The sequence below is a fragment of the Hesperophylax consimilis genome, chromosome 30, assembly GCF_061612785.1.
Source record: "Hesperophylax consimilis isolate HC1 chromosome 30, BYU_Hcon_1.0, whole genome shotgun sequence".
NCBI classification, from domain to species: domain Eukaryota; kingdom Metazoa; phylum Arthropoda; class Insecta; order Trichoptera; family Limnephilidae; genus Hesperophylax; species Hesperophylax consimilis.
The window spans coordinates 3,718,428-3,738,050 of record NC_142865.1 but is presented as its reverse complement, the minus strand read 5'-3'; the positions used below and the strand labels follow the sequence as shown (position 1 = coordinate 3,738,050).

The 19,623-nt window shown below is 38.7% G+C and overlaps 1 protein-coding gene across 1 annotated transcript in view; it reads right to left on the bottom strand.

The window, feature by feature from the left end:
- Window positions 1-19,623, bottom strand: part of LOC149409530 (tyrosine-protein kinase-like otk) — a 112,552-nt gene that overhangs the window by 4,371 nt on the left and 88,558 nt on the right. The window contains exons 11-20 of the mRNA XM_089649524.1: window positions 18,016-18,414; window positions 16,535-16,675; window positions 14,277-14,389; window positions 13,185-13,335; window positions 10,829-10,988; window positions 10,540-10,673; window positions 9,641-9,790; window positions 8,831-9,049; window positions 2,815-3,056; window positions 1,551-1,738 (exon numbers count right to left, since the gene is read on the bottom strand). Of these exons, the coding sequence (XP_089505650.1) occupies window positions 1,551-1,738; window positions 2,815-3,056; window positions 8,831-9,049; window positions 9,641-9,790; window positions 10,540-10,673; window positions 10,829-10,988; window positions 13,185-13,335; window positions 14,277-14,389; window positions 16,535-16,675; window positions 18,016-18,414 (1,897 nt within the window). The remainder of the gene's footprint in view (window positions 1-1,550; window positions 1,739-2,814; window positions 3,057-8,830; window positions 9,050-9,640; window positions 9,791-10,539; window positions 10,674-10,828; window positions 10,989-13,184; window positions 13,336-14,276; window positions 14,390-16,534; window positions 16,676-18,015; window positions 18,415-19,623) is intronic.

The following is a 19,623-nucleotide window of genomic DNA, read 5'->3' as shown; positions in this document are numbered from 1 at the left end:
TATGGAGAACAGTTTTTTTTTTCTTTTTTTACTTACTTAGAAAAATAAATGGATTGAAATTAATCAGCATTTATAGGGACTTAAAATCATATTCGAATTGTTATTTAAATTACAATATTAATTTGTAAAGTTAAAACATATATATTAAAGTTAAAAAGTCATAAAAGAAGTCATAAAAGAAAAGAGTGAAAAAACAGAAGCTAAAAAATGGGTTTTTTACTATGAGTTTTTACACCTTTACTTTTGTTTTTACTTATTTACCGTTGCCCTTATGTGGCACTTTTTGGATTGATTATTGTTTTTCATTTTTCCTCTTATTTTCTCTTTTTTTTACATGTATTATTTCCGGTTTTCTTTTCTTTTTTTTTAGTAACAGCAACGAGTTTACAGGCGAGAACTGAACTCCGTTGTCTGTTTTGTTTTGTTTATTTTCCCCATTAGGGGTTGGATAACGGGCCTCGTCCCCGCATGCACGACTGGAGCTTCTTATTATTCTTTCTTACCGGGGTACTCCGCCAATCACCTGCGCCACCCCTGATGAGCGTTGGTGGTCAGAGGGGTGACTGTGCGGGCTGGGGTAACCTCCACCCTGCCTCCGACCTCCTGACGCTTCTTTCCCCTAGGTTCTTTAGGGTTTTATCCCTCTTTTTCCAATACTTATCTTCAGGGCACCACCGGGTGGTCGGCTAAGGGGTGTGGAAGTCCTGACCTGCACCAGTCGCCCCAACCACCACCAATTTCTCAACAGGACTGCCAGTTGTGGTTCGGCGAAACTCCCCCTTCACTCTATTGTTTACTTTACTTTTATGTGTTTACAGGTACTGGAGTGTGGGTCCCCTCCACAAACTATCTGCCTGACACTTAATCTTGATTGTTTTGTTGTTTATTTTTCTGTGTTGTCCTTAGTTTAGTACTTGTAAGCGCTTGCATACAGCTTCATAACACCGTATGCGGGGACTTTGAAGGCCTAGCTTCATTTATATAAATTGTAGAGCCTTTTATTCAAAAAAATTAGATTCATGCGAGAGCTCCGAAGGGGTGACCATAAGTCACCTATACCGGGGTGGGACAGGGTGGGTGTACCTTCAAAGTTGATTGCCTGATCGAATGATTGGTTGCTAGATGGATTAAGTGAATGATTGTGTAGCCTGCTGGTTCGCAGGCGTCAGACGTGAGTGACTGCATACTAGCTGCATTAAAACTTTGAGATCCGAAACAAAACAGTAATACCGTCACGATGGAAGAAGAAGTAGATCCAGACAATTATTTCCATAAAGCCAAAAACAAAATAGCTGAAATGACAGCACTATTTGAAGATTCAAGAATCACGATTGATTGATTGCTATATCTAGTTGATTGCAAGATTGATTGAATGCTACATTGATTGATCGCTAGATTGGTTTATCGATAAATTAATTGATTGCTGGATTGATTGATTACTAGATCGAATGATCGCTAGATTAATTTCCGGATTGATTAACTGATTACTAGATTGATTGTTTGATAAATTAACTGCTAGATTGCTTCATTGATTGGCTGTTGTGACTCACTTGTGCAGCATGCGAGCATCGGCGATGGCTTCCATACCCCGGGCCACGTGATGCCCAAGTGTGAGGCGCTGCAGCAGCGTGAGGGGGGCGGAGGGCTGACGGGGCTGCGCCTCGCTGGGGGCCCCCTTGAGGTGGAGCGCCGCCTCCTCGGGGGTGCGCGTAGCCAGCAGAAACTGCTTAAGGTCCCCCTGGTTAACAAAAAATAAATTATTATACAAAAACCACCTTATGTAGTAGGTACATTAAATTGACTTTAAAAATATTTTATTAAACTACCGCAGACACATGAAAAATCACAGGATAGTCTGAATTCTCAACAAATCAGTTCCAATTTTGAAAATGGCAATCGAAATAATTTTGTTTAAAAAATATTATATTGTAGGTAGGTACTTTATCAGTCTGAATTCTTACATTTTCAATTTTAAAAATGGACTTTAATTTCTAAACAAATATGAGATCTAGAGTTTATTGCGCTCAGGGAGGTATAACTCCGATTGAAAATTGGAACTGAAATATTGTGATGTCATATGATTGCCTAACTATATCCACCAATGAAAAACTCTGAAAGTTTATTTTGTAGACTTCATTGGTGTATTTATTATTTTTTTCATTGGTGTATAGTATAATAAGTGTGTTCCGAATGAGAATTTTACTGTCTTTATAGTAGTAAAATTTGTTTCATACAAAAAACCCAACGATATTGATCTAGTGGTTTATTTATGATTATTCTGAAAACTAGCTATCGCTGGGTATCAGCGCAGATGTTCAATTCAATTCATTAATTTTATTTATTAATTTTAACAACATTATAAAATTATTCATTTTAATTCGTTTTCCAATAGATTTGTAATGGAAAATTCTTACATAAATATAGACGGTGGGTATATCAACTATACTAATAAAAACAGAGCTTGCCTTTTAAAGGCAGCGTTACTGATGCTAAAAATGTCAATACCCGAATTGATTCTGTTCAACAGCAAGTTGTTCTCCCTACCGGCATGACCATTGGCAAGTTAGTCCTGCAGGCCGGGAGATAGAATAGTCTATGTTTTCAGTGACGGAGATAACCATCGGGAACATAGAAATGAATGCTCTCCATGATGACTGAGTTTTCAAACCATCCACGAATCAGTCTGAAGAAATGCTGATGCTGAAATCTTCTGATGTCAGTGACTCAAATGCATAGAAATATAAGTTTAAAATGTACTCGTATTAAGATGACCATTGCAGGGTGAAGGGTGTTAGGTTAGGTTAGGTTGCTCACCCAGTCAGTGTACTGGAACAGCAGGTAGTGCGGATCCATATCGTTGCACAGCCCCACGACGGCGGCCACGTTGTCGTGCTGGAGGCGAGAGAAGCAGTCCAGCTGGCGCTTGAACTCCGCCAGCAGAGTCTCGTCCTGCAACTGTTGTAGCGCCTTCACCAACACACGACGGTGGTCCTCGCCCGGTAGCACTGCGGGATCGGACAGGGTGGCCAGCGACACGTCGCCAAACTCCCCGCGTCCTACACATAAAACAAACTTACAATTAAACATACCAATGAAACAATAAAACATACCAATGAAAAAATAAAACAAATCTATGAAACAATAAAATATACCAATGAAACAATAAAACATACCAATGAAACAATAAAACATACCAATGAAAAAATAAAACATACCAACGAAACAATTAAACATACCAATGAAACAATTAAACATACCAATGTAACAATAGGTAGGCAGTGTTATCGCCGGCAGGACGTACGTGTTTTTCGCCGCGCGCCGTAATTTTAATTTATTAAATAATTTACAAGTTTACAAGTTTATCCTAATGGATATCAACGAGGAAACGAATGCGCTTCGTTTGCTAACGATGGCCATCGAAGTTCTCTCTGTTAAAGTGGACAATTTAACTAGTGAGTTGAATGTTGTTAAAAATATTCTAAAAACGTCACCACTAATTGTCGGTAGTTTGTACAATAGTGAAACTGCGGTTGCAGGTACATGTGTGCACAAGATTCCCGTTCACGCTACAGGCGACACACTCGGCCCGCCAGCGCCCCTCGTCACCGCCACCTCACCGCCCCCGCTCGCTACTACCGCAGACAATACAACTGCAACTGCCGCCGGGGCCGGTGTCTCCGTTCCGTTCCCCCCGCACGGCGCCCCGTCTACTAAGCCGACTCGTACCTCAGATGACGCTACAAGTTTGGCCGTTGGAAAAATAATAACCCGCTCGCAGGCTGCAAAAGCCTCCCAAAGAGGGAAAAAAACGAGTAACGCTTCAGACAAGGGACAATCTTCTTCCGCTTATGCTTCATCCCGAAGTACTCCTGATGTGACACCCGTTGCGTCTACCTCCACAGCGCCTACCTCCACGCCATCTGATAGTGATGCGCTGCCCCCGGCCGGCGGAACTGATGTGGATGCACCGCCTCCGCCCGATGGAGCTAAAGCAGATGCACCGCCCTTACGTCAAACTCCAGGAAGTCAACCTTGGACTTTGATTAATCGTAATCGTAAACGGCGTCCCATCACCGTACGAGGTAGTCAAAAGGACCAGGAGGAAGTGAAATACTTCCATCTTTACCCCTTGCATCCAGAGACTACAGTAGATGACTTAACATCGCACCTCAAAACAATAAGTAAATCTGTCAGTATCTCCTCATTTAAGATAACAAAAATCAAAACGAGGGGAGAATATGCGTCATTTAAAATCGGTGTACCCGGGTCAGCGGTGGCAGAATTACTGCAATCTAAGCATTGGCCTAAGCATTCGTTTTTAAAAGAATGGGTCAATAAGGTAATTACACCACGGCTACCAAATTTTAAACCTAGTTGACAGTACAATAGTTTTCATTTCTTTTACCAAAACGTTAGGGGACTGAAAACTAAATGTTCTCTATTTTATTCTAACGTTTTGGTAAACAATTACGATGTAATAGGGCTCACTGAGACTTGGCTGAACTCCAGTGTGTGCAACCAGGAGTTATTCGATGACAGCTTTCAAGTGTACAGAAAAGACAGAGATAGTGGTAGTGGCCACAGACAAGGCGGAGGCTGCCTTTTGGCTGTCAAAACTAAGTTTAAGGCCGAACACATGCCTGATCTGGAAGCTGACATCGAAGACTTGTGGATAAAAATTACAATCGATTTGTTTGTTACTTTTATATGTGTAATATATTTTCCACCGGCATCAACTCTGGAAACATATCAACTATTCTTCGACAAGTTTCACGAAAACGTGGATCTTCTCGGAGGAAGGAATATTATTGTTTTGGGAGATTTCAACATCCATTCAGCGCGTAGCGGCAAGGATGTTGAAAATGACCTCAAATTTTTATGCGAAGTGTTTGGGCTCACCCAGAATAATGGTATTCCCAATTCTGAGTTGAGGATGTTGGATCTCGTTTTGTGTAACATTGAATTAAATGTCATACATAGCGATTCTCCCCTCGTATATGAGGACAAATATCACCCCGCATTAGAGTTCCGGTATTCTTGTAAAAAGCCTCCGAAGACTACCAAATTACCTAAAACTACAGACGGCACTTTGCGGGGATGGATTTTTGGTAGGGGTGATTTTGTCAAACTTTATCAGATGATGAGCCAATTGGATTGGCATGAACTTTCTAAATTCGATACCGTTAATGAGACGCTACACCATTTTTATTCATGTATATATAATGTATTTGACGCTTGCTTCCCTAGGAAACCTCCCAACAGAGGTGGACGTAGATATCCGAAGTGGTTCACTAGAGATACCATCAGGAGCATTGAGAAAAAACATGCTCACCATAAAAAATGGAAAGCTACTGGTGACCAAAATGAGTATGAAATGTTCAGTAATCTCAGAGCAGTTGTTAGAAGAAATGTTCATATAGCATTCCGAACGTATGTCGACTCAATAGAGAGTGATATCAAGCATGATCCCAAGGCATTTTGGGACTACGTAAAATCACTGCGCAAGGATGGTGGTATAACAGACATCATGATGCATGGTGATCGGGAAGTTAGAGGAGCGGATGTAGCCAATGCATTTGCAACCCATTTCCAATCAGTGTACAGTAATGAGCCTCCATTACTAAATCCCATTTCTGCTTCCAAGTTGAATGTGAAGGGAGCCCAAAACATTGATATAAGTCATATAGACGAATCAGATGTTAAATCTTCAATTAATAACATGAAACATACACATTCACTTGGGCCAGACTTTCTTCCAGTATTTTTTTTAAAAGGATGTGTTGAATTTTTAAAAATGCCACTAAGTTTTATATTCAACCTATCTTTAGATACTGGTATATTTCCTGATTCCTGGAAAGTCTCAAAAATTTGTCCCATTTTCAAAAGTGGATCAAAGACATCTGTCGAAAATTTCAGGCCAGTGGCAATACTTTCCGCCCCGGCTAAGTTATTCGAATCGATAATTCATAAACATGTGCTGTTTCAAGTAGAGCCTTTCTTAATATCGGAACAGCATGGGTTTAGAAAAGGTCGATCAACAGATACTAACCTACTGGTACTCACAGATTATGTTTCCAAATCTTTAGATAAGGGCTACCAAGTAGATTGCTCATATAATGATTTCTCGAAGGCATTTGATACCGTAAACCATGACATATTATTAAATAAATTGTCAACTATAGGTTTTTCTTTACGGTTTCTCATATTCTTTGCAAGCTATTTTACTGGAAGAAAGCAATTTGTATCTCATGGAATATTCATGTCAAAATTATTCCTTGTACTCTCAGGCGTTCCACAGGGCTCTAATTTAGGACCGCTCCTCTTTCTAATTTTTATTAACGATATTACAGAAAATATTCTGCATTCCAGGTCACTTCTTTTTGCTGATGACCTAAAACTATTCTTGGAAATTAAAACTTTAGAAGACTGCATTCGACTCCAATCGGACATTAATAGAATTGTTGACTGGAGTAAACGGAATCGGATCGAATTCAATATTTCTAAATGTTTCATTCTTTCTTTCACAAGGGCACGTCATACTTGGTTTTACCGGTATACCATGAATGCCCGAAGTTTAAAACGTGTCTCCACTATGAAAGATCTTGGCATCATGTTTGATAGTAGGCTGACATTTCATGCTCATATCGAAATGACGTGTAGTGCTTCACTGAAAATGCTGGGCTTCGTCCTACGCACTGCGATGAATTTTAGAGACACCCGGGTTCTCCAAGTGCTATACATTGCGTTGGTTAGGAGTAGGCTTGAGAGTGGGTCGGTGGTTTGGAGCCCACATCAGGTGAAGTATTCCCTCATGTTGGAGAGAGTGCAGAAGAAATTTCTGAGATTCCTCTACTTGAGGGAGTATGGCTACTACCCGTGGCTCTATCCTACTGACTTTCTCTTGGGCATGCTCGGTATGAACCATCTACGGGTCAGAAGAGATGTGCATATTGTATCACACTTCTTCAAACTGATTCGTGGATGGTTAGTAAATCCGACTATCATGGAGAGTATTAGTCTCTATGTTCCTGATGGTTATCTCCGTCACCGACAGCATAGACTGTTTTATCTCCCGGCCTGCAGGACTAACTTGCCAATGGTCATGCCGGTGGGGAGAGCAGTCTTGCTGTTGAACAGAATTAATTCGGATATCGACATATTTAGCATCGGTGAAGCTGCCTTTAAAAGGCAAGCTCTATTGATGCTGGTATAGTTTATACACCGCTAACTATTATGTAATACCATTTTACAAATATACTTAAAAACGAAATAAAATGTAATTTTGTAATGTTTTTAAAGGAATAAACAAATTGAATTGAATTGAATTGAATTGAATTGAATAAAACATACCAATGAAACAATTAAACATACCAATGTAATTTTTTATTTTTATTTATTGTTTTGGTGTTTAATTCGTAGAACTCCATTTAATTTTTTAAATAAATTTAAAATAAATCAAATTTAACCTTTTGAACGCGTTAATTTGCTCCGTTTTATCTATACCCGTACGCGGTACATATTTTCAAATACCTATGCACGTAATTAAATGTCAAATTATAGCATTCTGGCATGATTTATTGGACTATATAGACAGAACAGATTATTCTCCACAATATGATAACAAATCCTCGTGTTTCAACACTCTTAGATGTTTATAAAAACAAAATCATAAAATTTCATACAAAGACATACCGTATCTTTTGAATGTGGTCCCGCCATTCACTCGGCGTGTGTGTACTTAGGTGATAGACACAAGTGGGACACCATGAGCACTTATCATTTTTTGTTATGAAAACTTTTTCTAAAACTGGACACTTAAATTTTATGTCACTTAATATAATAACAAAATTGAACTAACGCCATCCGTTGACAAAATTGTAAACTATAGCACTCGAAGGCGCAAAGAGGCTCACTTGATTATCGATGTTTTTTAATGAAATACAATTTTATTTTCGAGAAATTCTTGTAGATGTCAGCATCGTGATAGTTCTATGAATGTTCAAGCGAGCGGGAAATAAATTTATGTCAAAAGACCGCTGGAATATCGGCATTCAAAGTTTCCGTATCAACTGTTGATACAGCCGCGTGTGAGTATGGACTTTTTGCCGTAACAACAGTTGATACGGCCGCGTGCAAAGAGTTAATAATTTTATAATAATTATTAAGTTCTGCAAGTATTTCTGTTATTTTTACAGTTTTTAATGTGAACAGTTTGATAATGGCCTCAAAAGCCGAAACAGCTGTCACATTAAAAACTGTAAAAATAACAGAAATACTTGCAGAACTTAATAATTATTATAACATTATTAAATTTGATTTATTTTAAATTTATTTAAAAAAAAAAAAAAAAAAATACCAATGTTACAATAAAACATACCAATGAATTAAAAATATTACATAAGGGTTTTAAGGTTTTGAAGATAAATAATTTAGAAATATTTGAGATTAGAAAAAGTCAAATATAATTAATAATCAGAAAATTTGTAAACAATCCTCATTTGAATATTTTTCCCCTTCTAACCAGTGGTGGATCGTGACTTTTGGGTGTACTAGAGTGTTAAAACAACATCAAAAATTGCATTTTTTATGTTGTTGAGCTGAAAACGATTTTTTATTTTTTATCCAAAATTCAATTTTCTGTAATTTTCTGTTTTTCTGTCTGTGTGAAGATTTTCAGCCAATTTCAGTTTAGCCGTGCGTCGCACGGATTTTCAGCTACAACACAGCCGCCACTGCTTCTAACACCATGTAATTCCCTTATTAACTCCCACTCTCCTACTCCTTGATCAATTATTCTTCTGCCGATTTAGGTTTGCTCTAAACAACTCACCTAGAGGCGTCAGATCCCCAAGGACAGCCCTGCTGATGAGCAGCCTGTCGGGGCTGTCGGCGGCCTTGATGTGGTGAGCAGCGTTCCCGTTTCCGCGGCCCTGGTCTCCGGCCACTACGCTGGCTGGCTTTTCACCGCCGCACTCCATCAGTTTCAAGCACTCTTCGTTCTGCAGGTCGTCCTTCAGCTCTATTTCGCCGTTTTCCACCTTCTCGTTGGCTGCAAATATATACATACATTATAAACAGTGTCCGGAAAATTGTATTACAAGCGGAAAACTTGGGAATTAATCTAATTTTATTTCAATCTGAGCATCACAAACTTCTTCAAGCAACTAAGGGTTAAAAAATACTTTTGGAACAGAGTATGTAAAAATAAAAACCCATTAACAGGTAATATTTAACCCCTAGGGGCTGCGCGCGTTTGCAGAATCAACAATTTTTAATCACAGGCATTTTCGCCGAGTTTCAGAGGGAGGGTGTAATTTCTTCCAAGTGTTAGGATAGGTTGGGTTACGCTAGATTATGTTAGGTTAGATTGGGTTGGGTTAGGTTAGATTCGGTTGGGTTAGGTGAGGCCAAGGCTGGCCAAGTGCAGGCACAATTGGAGCAGTTGTCTCTGTGCGCTGACTTGCCAAGAAGCCAAGGTGCTGATAATACCTAACACCTTTGTAAGTGCCTTTGAGGTTTCTACTACCGACAGACGCCATTTGGCTCATGGCCGGCCCTGTGTGAGGTTAGGTTAGGTAGGGTTGGGTTAAGTTAAAGGTCTGGTTAGGTAGGGTTGGGTTAGGTAAGGTTGGAGACTCACCCAGACTATCGGCAAGCTTCCTCCGCCTGCGAATTCGACACCACATCATCAGTCCCACCACCAGCAGGATGTATGCGCCCACCACGCTCATTGTTATCAGGATGGCTTTCGTGATGACGCCGTCTTCATTGCCGTTCGCCAACCCCGTAACTGGAAAAGGCGTTCGTAGATGACAGTGTCAAAATCAAGGCGTAGTTTTATTTAAAATTAAATCAATGCAGTAAACAACTATTCTGCTGTCATAACTATAAATACAGTGTCTTCCTTGAACCATATCAGTATTGCAGTAAACCAAAGATGCAACCAAGTTTTCTGAAGTTCACCGCAGTCAATCATTGATCCACTGAAGTTTACCGCAGTCAATCATAAATGCACTGAAGTTAACTACACAGTCAATTATAGATTAATTTATTTATAGGTCTTAAAAGGCTTTTAAGTAAAATTGATACAACAATTCAATGCAATGAAAAGTAATAAAAATACATTAAAATATATAGTAAATATGAAATAATACACAAGGTTCATTAATTTCGACTTTGTATTTCAGTAATTCTGAATTTAAAATATCCACAGAACAATATTTATTACCAAGGCTTATGAAGTCTCTGCAATGAAGTTCACCGCATTCAATCATAGATGCACTGAAGTTCACTGTAGTCAATCTCAGAACAATCCAAATTGACTGTGGCGAACTTCAGTGCATCTACGATTGACTGCGGTGAACTTGGGTTGATCTATGATTAGTTGCGATGACCGTAAATGGATCTTAGACTGCGGTGAAATCAATCAAATCAGTCAAAGTTCAGCAAAAACAATGCAATTGAAAATTCATTCAAGTCAATCAGAGACAACACAGGTCTGCAAAGGTGTAGCGACTTCTTCCTGGATAGATGACCTACCTCCAGAGTGCACAACGAGGACAACCTCTTCCCTCCGGAAGCCGGCGGAATTGCCGGCGGTGCAGCCGTAATGATCACTGTCCTCCACCCTGGCCGCCCGGATAAACAGAGTGCCGTTGTCGAGCAATTTGATCCTGGAAGAAACATATTATATTTTATTTATTTTTAAATGTTAATTCCGCACACATGCCTTCGACTGCCCGGAGCCAGTGAGACTATATGGCATCCCCAATCGGGGTATCTTGTGAGGCTGAGAGAAAAGTTTATAAGTAAGTTTCACTGTAATTACCGGTCCTCTTCCTCTTGGATTGTGCCCAGCCGATCTAGGTTTCTGTCCCACTGTGTGCGCGGAGGGGGGTCCCCTTCGGCGGTACAGTGGAGCCACACGGGGAGCCCCTCGCTGGCGTCCACTACCTCCCCGGGCAGCGGGGACACGAAACGGGGTGATACTGGAAGCAACACCACAGTAAAACACTACAATTACCTACATATCCTTAACCCCTCCGACATTTCGCGAACTTGAAGCTAAGATGTCTTAACCGAAATGTCAATTTCACGAAAACGTTGTCTTATTACCGCCTCACAATCAAAGCTCTATAAATGAAACATTACTGAACGGAGCCGAATAGTAAAAACTGTTTTAGAAAGGTTACAAAATAGGCTTTCAAATTGTTGTATCATAAATAAATATTAACATTTGTAAATATTTAAATTTAGAATGGAAACATGAAAAATAGGTTAAAAATGACTCACGTCATGTTTTTAGGTGAAAATGGTACTAAAATCACAGATTATGTAAACAAAAATATTTATTCTATTGTATATATGTGTAATAAACACTTTTATCACCTCATTTTTTTATCATTTCATATAAAAATATTTTATAAAAATTTAATATGTGAAGCGCGCGGCGCTACCGGCAGACATTTTGCGCGGATAAAAATTTTGTGTCAATTATGCGACTGTCAGCAGATTCCTGTTTTGTATTTCCATAGACAACTTGGTAGTGATGTGTAGCTTGATCTATAATCGACCTTTTAGTTTTTGTTTGAGGGATGTAACTAAAATAATAACGGAGTAAGAACGATTTCTATGGAGAGACACGCGTTGACGTGTAAACACGCTTATTGTACTTGACTGCTGTCGTATTTTTAACGCATATATCTGCTTACGTTGCTGAGGGGTTAAACAAATATATTACAAAACAAACAAAAAAAGATTTTAAACTGTGGGACTACCAAAGATATTGTCACTACCCAGAGTTAATTGACTGGGTCAATTACTTGCAATCGTTTGACTGAATACTGAATACTCGCTGCGTTTTGCCTATTTATATAGCCAAGCCGACGGTGGTAGTAGCTTCGCGAGACCGCTGGTAAACTGCCGATTTCGCTGGATCTAGACGTTTCATTATGCCTGGGCAATTGCCTAGAACCTTCTGGCGGATGCGCGCAATGTCTAGACGGCTTGATGTACCTACTGGGCGAGCGCTATTAAGTAGGTAGACGCTCATTGTGCTATAATAACAGTGGGTATAAAAATTCGACACATCTCTACGGAGTTCTAGGTTGAATGCATCTTACATTGGCTGTCCTTCCGTAACACTCTAGCAGTATCGATCGCTACAAAACAATAAATTCTGAGAGGTTATTCCTACCCCAAGAGGAAACCCTCTCGGGATAAACGTCCATTTTATATTTCAAATCACTCCAAGGCGATGGAGTTTGTATGCCTTTTGTGGGCTTGTCAAATAAAAAGCTACCGTACCACAGACCAAGAAAAAGACAGACAAGTCTTAATGCAAAATCTGAGCATCATTTCTACGGGAAAACCATGTTACAATCATTATGGCACCGGGGGGGTTTGAGCATTTCTTGAATAAACCATAACATCAGTTGTATTTCAACTGCCGTCAAGTGCTCATGGAATAACCGGACTCGCAGAAAAGCAGAAGTAAGATAAATGTTTGCAGTCCACTGCGGGACTTTTCTACGCAGGTGAATGTTCATTTTTAACCGAACCGTGTTACGTACTATCAAATTGGGTTGCGTAGCGACGCAAAAATGAGTAAGGCGAGTAAATTATAACACATTTGTAAAAGTGTAAAAAAAGTGTGTTCGATTTTAGAAAAAAGCTGAAAATTTTCCGCCCGATATGTGCGCGGCGTTGTAAAAATAATTAGCAATTCGTAAGCAAATTTTATTTTCGAAGATTAAATAGTGATAGTACAATGTGAGTTGCCTGTAAACTGTCAGATTTATTGACAATTCATTGAAAGACAGACGTACACGCCACCTCCCCGTTCTGCACACTTGGTTTGTTCCTCTCAAGCTTATGGGCCGGTCTATGGTTTTTTTGGTTTGTGTACCGTACCGTACAGTACACACCTTATATAAATAAAAAAATTGACACAACGTTGCATAAGAAAATGCGTGTGTTTTTATTTACCTAGATTATATAGATGTCACCTGTAACAGGTAAAAACATGCTTTTTCAAAAAAAAATAGCGTAATCTGTTGAACGAACATGTTTTTTACTAAAAAACAGCGCCATCTGTTGGACGTAAAAGCAACACGCGCTATTGTTACTCTATCTGCACAGACAGACTACAGTACAGCTAGTAACAAATACATATAAAAACATACCAACGACATCAATCTGTATGGTGGTGTGTTTGACGCCCTGCGAGCTGGAGGCGAAGCACGTGTAGTTGCCCTTGTGGTCACGGCCCAACTTGGAGAAGATCAGAGTCCCGTTGACAGAGTGCACGTCCTCGGGCAGGGTTGAGTTGAATCCCTGGAATACAGACATTTATTATTATACTGTAATATGGGGTGACTTTAGAGTTGAGGGGCGACTTTGATCAACGTGGATATTTGTGTAATTATCACTACCACTCAGAAATTACTCTTTTTATTTTCCGGGTAACTTGGATAACTTGGTTTATAGTTATATTCAAAACAAATTGATAGTTAAACGGTGAAGCTATTTTTTTAGATATTTTCAGACAGAGAAATACATTAATTTGTACATTTTATAAATTAAAACAATTATAATGGTTTCAAGCAAAGATATTAGAAGAACGAGATGTGCTATGAGCAGTTCATACTGTGTGGAATTGTTTTGCAGAGTGTCGCTGGTTTTGTTCACCAATACTACTGCACACCTTCGCTTATGCTAAGGTATCCGCACTAATACATAGAACAGATTTCTGTGCGTACACGTCCCGATAGTATTCAAAGTACCCTAATTAGATAGTACTCCGCCTACGGTCCGGCGGCCAACATAGCATATCTCGTTCTTCTAATATCTTTGGTTTCAAGTCATTTATATTATAAACTCAAACTCACTTTTTTTTTTTACAAATTTTGTAACAATCTTATATAAAATGGTACATCTCAGAGACTCACCAAATACATAGGTATACAATCTTGTATATATAATTCAATAGTTCAAACAATTTTCCTACCCAAATGATTTTATAAAAAAGTTATTTAGTTTCAAAGTTGAAAAATTAATCGAAGTCACCCCATTTTACGGAATAGAAAAATGGGATATAGGTTCTAGTGTATGAAAATCAATCCAGGATGTCAAAACTAAAACAAATTATTGTATATTACTACACTATTATATTGGGTAGTGTATGCACGGGGGAGCAAGAAAAAAAGACAGTTTAAAAAGAGAATTGAGTGTAGCAATTGGGCGGAAGATGGAACACCGACTAGAGCGAGACATACCTTGTACCAGGTGACGGTTGGGGGTGGTGTGCCCTGCACTTTGCAATGCACCTTCCCTGAGGAGTGCAGTTCCAACCTCTTGCTTACAGGTTCAGGAGAAAACTTCAATATTTCTGCAACAAAATGCATTTATTTATGTTTAAATCAATATATATTATAAAAATGTACAATGTGCGTGCCACTAAAACTCAGAAAAGAGTCCCGCTACGATCAAGGGAGTTATATACAATAGAAGCCCGCAGAAAAATATTTTTAGGCAAACACTTTTTGAAGTTAATGTCTGGTACAATACACAATCCGCCTATGTTGAAAGAGGTTAACTTTTATGTCCCTAACAATTATACTCGAGGGAGATCCCATGCACTCTTATATGCTCCGAAAGCGAGGACTTCTGCCTATCAGAACGCGCCAATAAACAGAGCGACTCAACTGCTTAACGATTCTGCATTAGCCATCGACATTTTCAATGTCACCTACAGACAATTCAGTAACTATCTTTTAACACATGTCACAAAATAGTAAAACTGCCTCTGTAAACTTTTTAATTTGTAATCTTCTCCATGATATATTGGTGTATAACCGTTTTATGGAGAACATGAAAAAATAAATAAATATGGTGTGGTACCCCTCTATCCCCCATCCATGAAGAAGGTACCCGTTTTTACCTGAAGGGCGTGCTTCTGAAGATATAAGGGCTGGAAGTTTCGCTCTCTAGAAATGTCTAGAACATTCGAGAGTTTTCCACAACATTCCAGAACATCCCGGAACATTCGGGAACGTTTGAGAACATCCCAGATCATAATGAACTAAAAACAGGATTACAGACCGTTTCTTTAATGAATTTGTAATAACGTTTAACTTTTAATGAATTTGTAATTGTGACAATACATTATTGGTATCTCTAAATAATAATAATAATTGGATGACTTGTAAAGCGCCGTTTTTGTGCAAAATCACCTCAAGGGCGCTGTACAAGTATATAATACATTTCTACAGTGATCTATGTTATTACTAACTATTTACGGAGATAATATACAGTACAATACCTACCTGGTAGGTCACTTGAGATTAACACTTAATTAACATTATCTAATTGTTTATTAGCGAAATTTAGATACAGGATTTAGGACATAATTGGAAAATTGAATATAACTGGACTTTCTCTTAGGAATGGTATATTTGATTTAAGGATATGACAGCTTAAAAAGGTAAGTTTTTAGTTTATTCCTGAATTCTGTTGGACTTGTTATGGATCTTAGTATAAAATAAAGTCACTATTCGTCTGTTTGTGCGCTTAGTTCTTCTAAACTATGCAACAGAGTTTGATAGGGTTTTCACTATCATTTAGAGAATTTCTTCCGGAAGGTTTATATATATAATACATGCATATTATATTTACAGAAAATAGAGAAAAGTTGAGCAACGTCGGGTACACGTCAGTTAGTATCTCATTAAAACACCATTACTTACCTGTTAGTATTTACCTTTTTTTTAAATAATTATTCATAGTGTCCCTCTTATCGTTGTCAGTATGGTCACCCTATGATTGTGGCTGATAAGCCAACACAGGTACTTTGTAATACTTATTTAGTGAGTAGAATGTTATTGTTGACAACTTTAAAAGTACTGCCCAGCTGTTATTATAGTTCGAACAACTGTAGTGTTTATTTTTGTAATAATTTTGTAGTATTGATTGTTTTTGTGTTTAATTTGTAGACTCCTTATAATTTATTTTTTTTAAATTAATTTAAATCAAATTTTAAAATGTTATTTTTAATTTTAATCAACTTTGAAATTTAATGAATTGTTCAAATTCTGTGAAACAATCCGTCCTTACGTAAAACAATGAGAGATGACGCATGTCAAATAATGTCCGCCGTAAACTGTACAAAAATCGGTAGCAACATGGACATACCACTCGCGGTACTTACTACCAAAATAGAACACAACCTTTTTTCATCCCGAATCGCTAAGACTAGACGAACTTGATGAAAAAAAAGGATGGTGTAAGCAGTCATAAGTCCTCCATCATTGCACAAACAAACATTTTATGATGATGTTAGTAGGAGGAATTCAAATATTGACAAATAATGCGTAACCCACGAATGTTTGTTTCAAAAATAGAAGGACAAAATGGACCAGTAAATGAAAATACTTTTTTTTTCATTTTTACTTTTACTCCACACAGGAGGCCCGAGGAATAAATTCTCCTCAGGGGGTCTACGTCATATTTGGGGGATGCTGTGTGGAGGACTCACCCCTGATAGTCAGCGAGGCTTTCTGGGAGTTCACTTCTAGCCCGGCCAGTGTGCTGACGTCACACCAATAGCTGCCCTTGTCCGACACCAACGTCTTTTCAAATTTCAGGACACCGTCTCTGTTCTGAATATCCACGTGGCCTGAAAACATAAACAGGAAAAATTGTTAACATTACATCAGATGGTCCGATGCTCTGTAAGGAACCCATTTGCACAGCGCACTAAAGTTTAAGAGCTTTGAAAGATCGGCAATAATATGAAGATAAACTCAAGAACTAAGATTACCAACGCCTTTTGCATCCAATCCTAGGAAACACTTCCTTGCAAATAGAGTAGTGGAAGCATGGAACAAACTTCCACAACATGTCATCCATTCTACTAATATAGAATAGTGGAAGCATGGAACAAACTTCCACAACATGTCATCCATTCTACTAATATAGAATAGTGGAAGCATGGAACAAACTTCCACAACATGTCATCCATTCTACTCATATAGAGTAGTGGAAACATGGAACAAACTTCCACAACATGTCATCCATTCTACTAATATAGAATAGTGGAAGCATGGAACAAACTTCCACAACATGTCATCCATTCTACTAATGTAGAGTAGTGGAAACATGGAACAAACTTCCACAACATGTCATCCATTCTACTAATATAGAATAGTGGAAGCATGGAACAAACTTCCACAACATGTCATCCATTCTACTCATATAGAGTAGTGGAAACATGGAACAAACTTCCACAACATGTCATCCATTCTACTAATATAGAATAGTGGAAGCATGGAACAAACTTCCACAACATGTCATCCATTCTACTAATATAGAATAGTGGAAGCATGGAACAAACTTCCACAACATGTCATCCATTCTACTCATATAGAGTAGTGGAAACATGGAACAAACTTCCACAACATGTCATCCATTCTACTAATATAGAATAGTGGAAGCATGGAACAAACTTCCACAACATGTCATCCATTCTACTCATATAGAGTAGTGGAAACATGGAACAAACTTCCACAACATGTCATCCATTCTACTAATATAGAATAGTGGAAGCATGGAACAAACTTCCACAACATGTCATCCATTCTACTCATATAGAGTAGTGGAAACATGGAACAAACTTCCACAACATGTCATCCATTCTACTAATATAGAGTAGTGGAAGCATGGAACAAACTTCCACAACATGTCATCAATTCTACTCATATAGAAGTGGAAGCATGGAACAAACTTCCACAACATGTCATCCATTCTACTAATATAAACCTATTTAAAGCACAGTTGGATTCTTATTTGTACAGAAGAAAAGATTAACTTATTTTAAATTTAAAACAACTCAGTTACTGTTAAACTTATAATGAAATCAGATATGAGCGCATCAGCAGAATGCTGCTTTTTCATTGAATAGTTAGTTTTTAGGTTAAATATTTTATAATAAAGAATGTACCAAAAATAAATCCTTACCTTTATCTTCCTTCACAACCTTTCCTCCATCCTTCTTCCACTTGATCTCATACAGATTCAAATTGAATTCATCTATCCACTTCTGCAACCACTGTTCCTTTTTAAGTGGCTCGTTTGTCCCTCCCCTCTCCAGATTTTCCCCATCTCCCGCCGCAAGTTGTGAAAAATTCCCCAGATTAGCTAGATTCTGGGGAAATTCCCTCTCGCCGCTGTGCTTTCTCGAGTGCTGGGGCTTGCCGTTTAAGGTCTTCACGTAGCTCTGGTCCAGGATCTTGGACCAGAAGTCCTTCAGGAGGAAGTACAGCTGCTCATCCTTGTCGATGGATACTCCGCATTTGAAGCTGGCGGGACGACCTTCGTCGATGACCGCCTTCTCTGGATCCGTTATTTTCGGGAGAGCTGAAATTAGTCAAGGTATTAATTAAAAACTGACTGAAATCAGTTTATGTATCAATTAAATACTGATTGACTGAATGAAATTAGTTGATGTATTAATTACTAAATACTGACTGACTGAAATTAGTTAAAATTTTTATTAAATACTGTTAGGAAGCTTTGTAGATGCACGCACAGATGGCAGTGCATAGAGCTTGCGTGGAAGTCCGCAAGATGGAGCCAGTGGCCAGTAGTCGCCAGGGCCAGTGGGAAGGCTCTCAGAGAAACTGACTGTTTCAGATTCCAATTAGCAAGCTTCTAGTTAGGTCGACTATCGAGTCACCATTATAATACGTGGAGTATTAATAAATCCCTGATTAATATAAAAGAACCATCTTATTATAAAACTCCTTCCACAACGAGTTGGAGACCTGTTTGCGAACACAACAAGTGTGATTCCAGAGGGAAGACAGTTAGTGGGCCGTCCTAGAGAAAGTTGGGGAAAGCAACTCTAGTGACTATGCTAGGAGAGGACACCTGGAGGTGCCTTGTCCCGTATAAGACAGTGGGAAAAAGAAGTGATGGGATCAACACTGAAGGGCAGAAACATCAAGAAACACAATCCAGATGGCAACTTCCCGGAGCCAAGTGACGGCAATGGTTCCATCTCCTCTCAAATATTGCACCGCCCACGCTAAGACAAGATACAGCAACCCTCAGGGAACACGAAAAGGCCATAAATAACAACTCTCCACTTCGAGATGACCTTGCAAACCTCTCGGTCAACCGTCTAACATCCATTCTTTTGGACATTTCCTGACACATGACATTTCCCTACGGCAGACTTTTGAATGTGCAAAACAAGCACCTCGTTGTGGACACAACTATTAACCGTTTGAACGCGTTAATTTGCTCCGTTTTATCTATACCCGTACGCGGTACATATTTTCAAATACCTATGCATGAAATTAAATGTCAAATTATAGCATTCTGGCATGATTTATTGGACTATATAGACAGAACAGATTATTCTCCACAATATGAAAACAAATCCTCGTGTGTCAACACTCTTAGATGTTTATAAAAACAAAAACATAAAATTTCATACAAAGACGTACCGTATCTTTTGAATGTGGTCCCGCCATTCACTCGGCGTCATAAATAAACCACTCTCGGTGTGTGTGTACTTAGGCCACTGTGTTTATAGACACAAGTGGGACACCATGATCACTT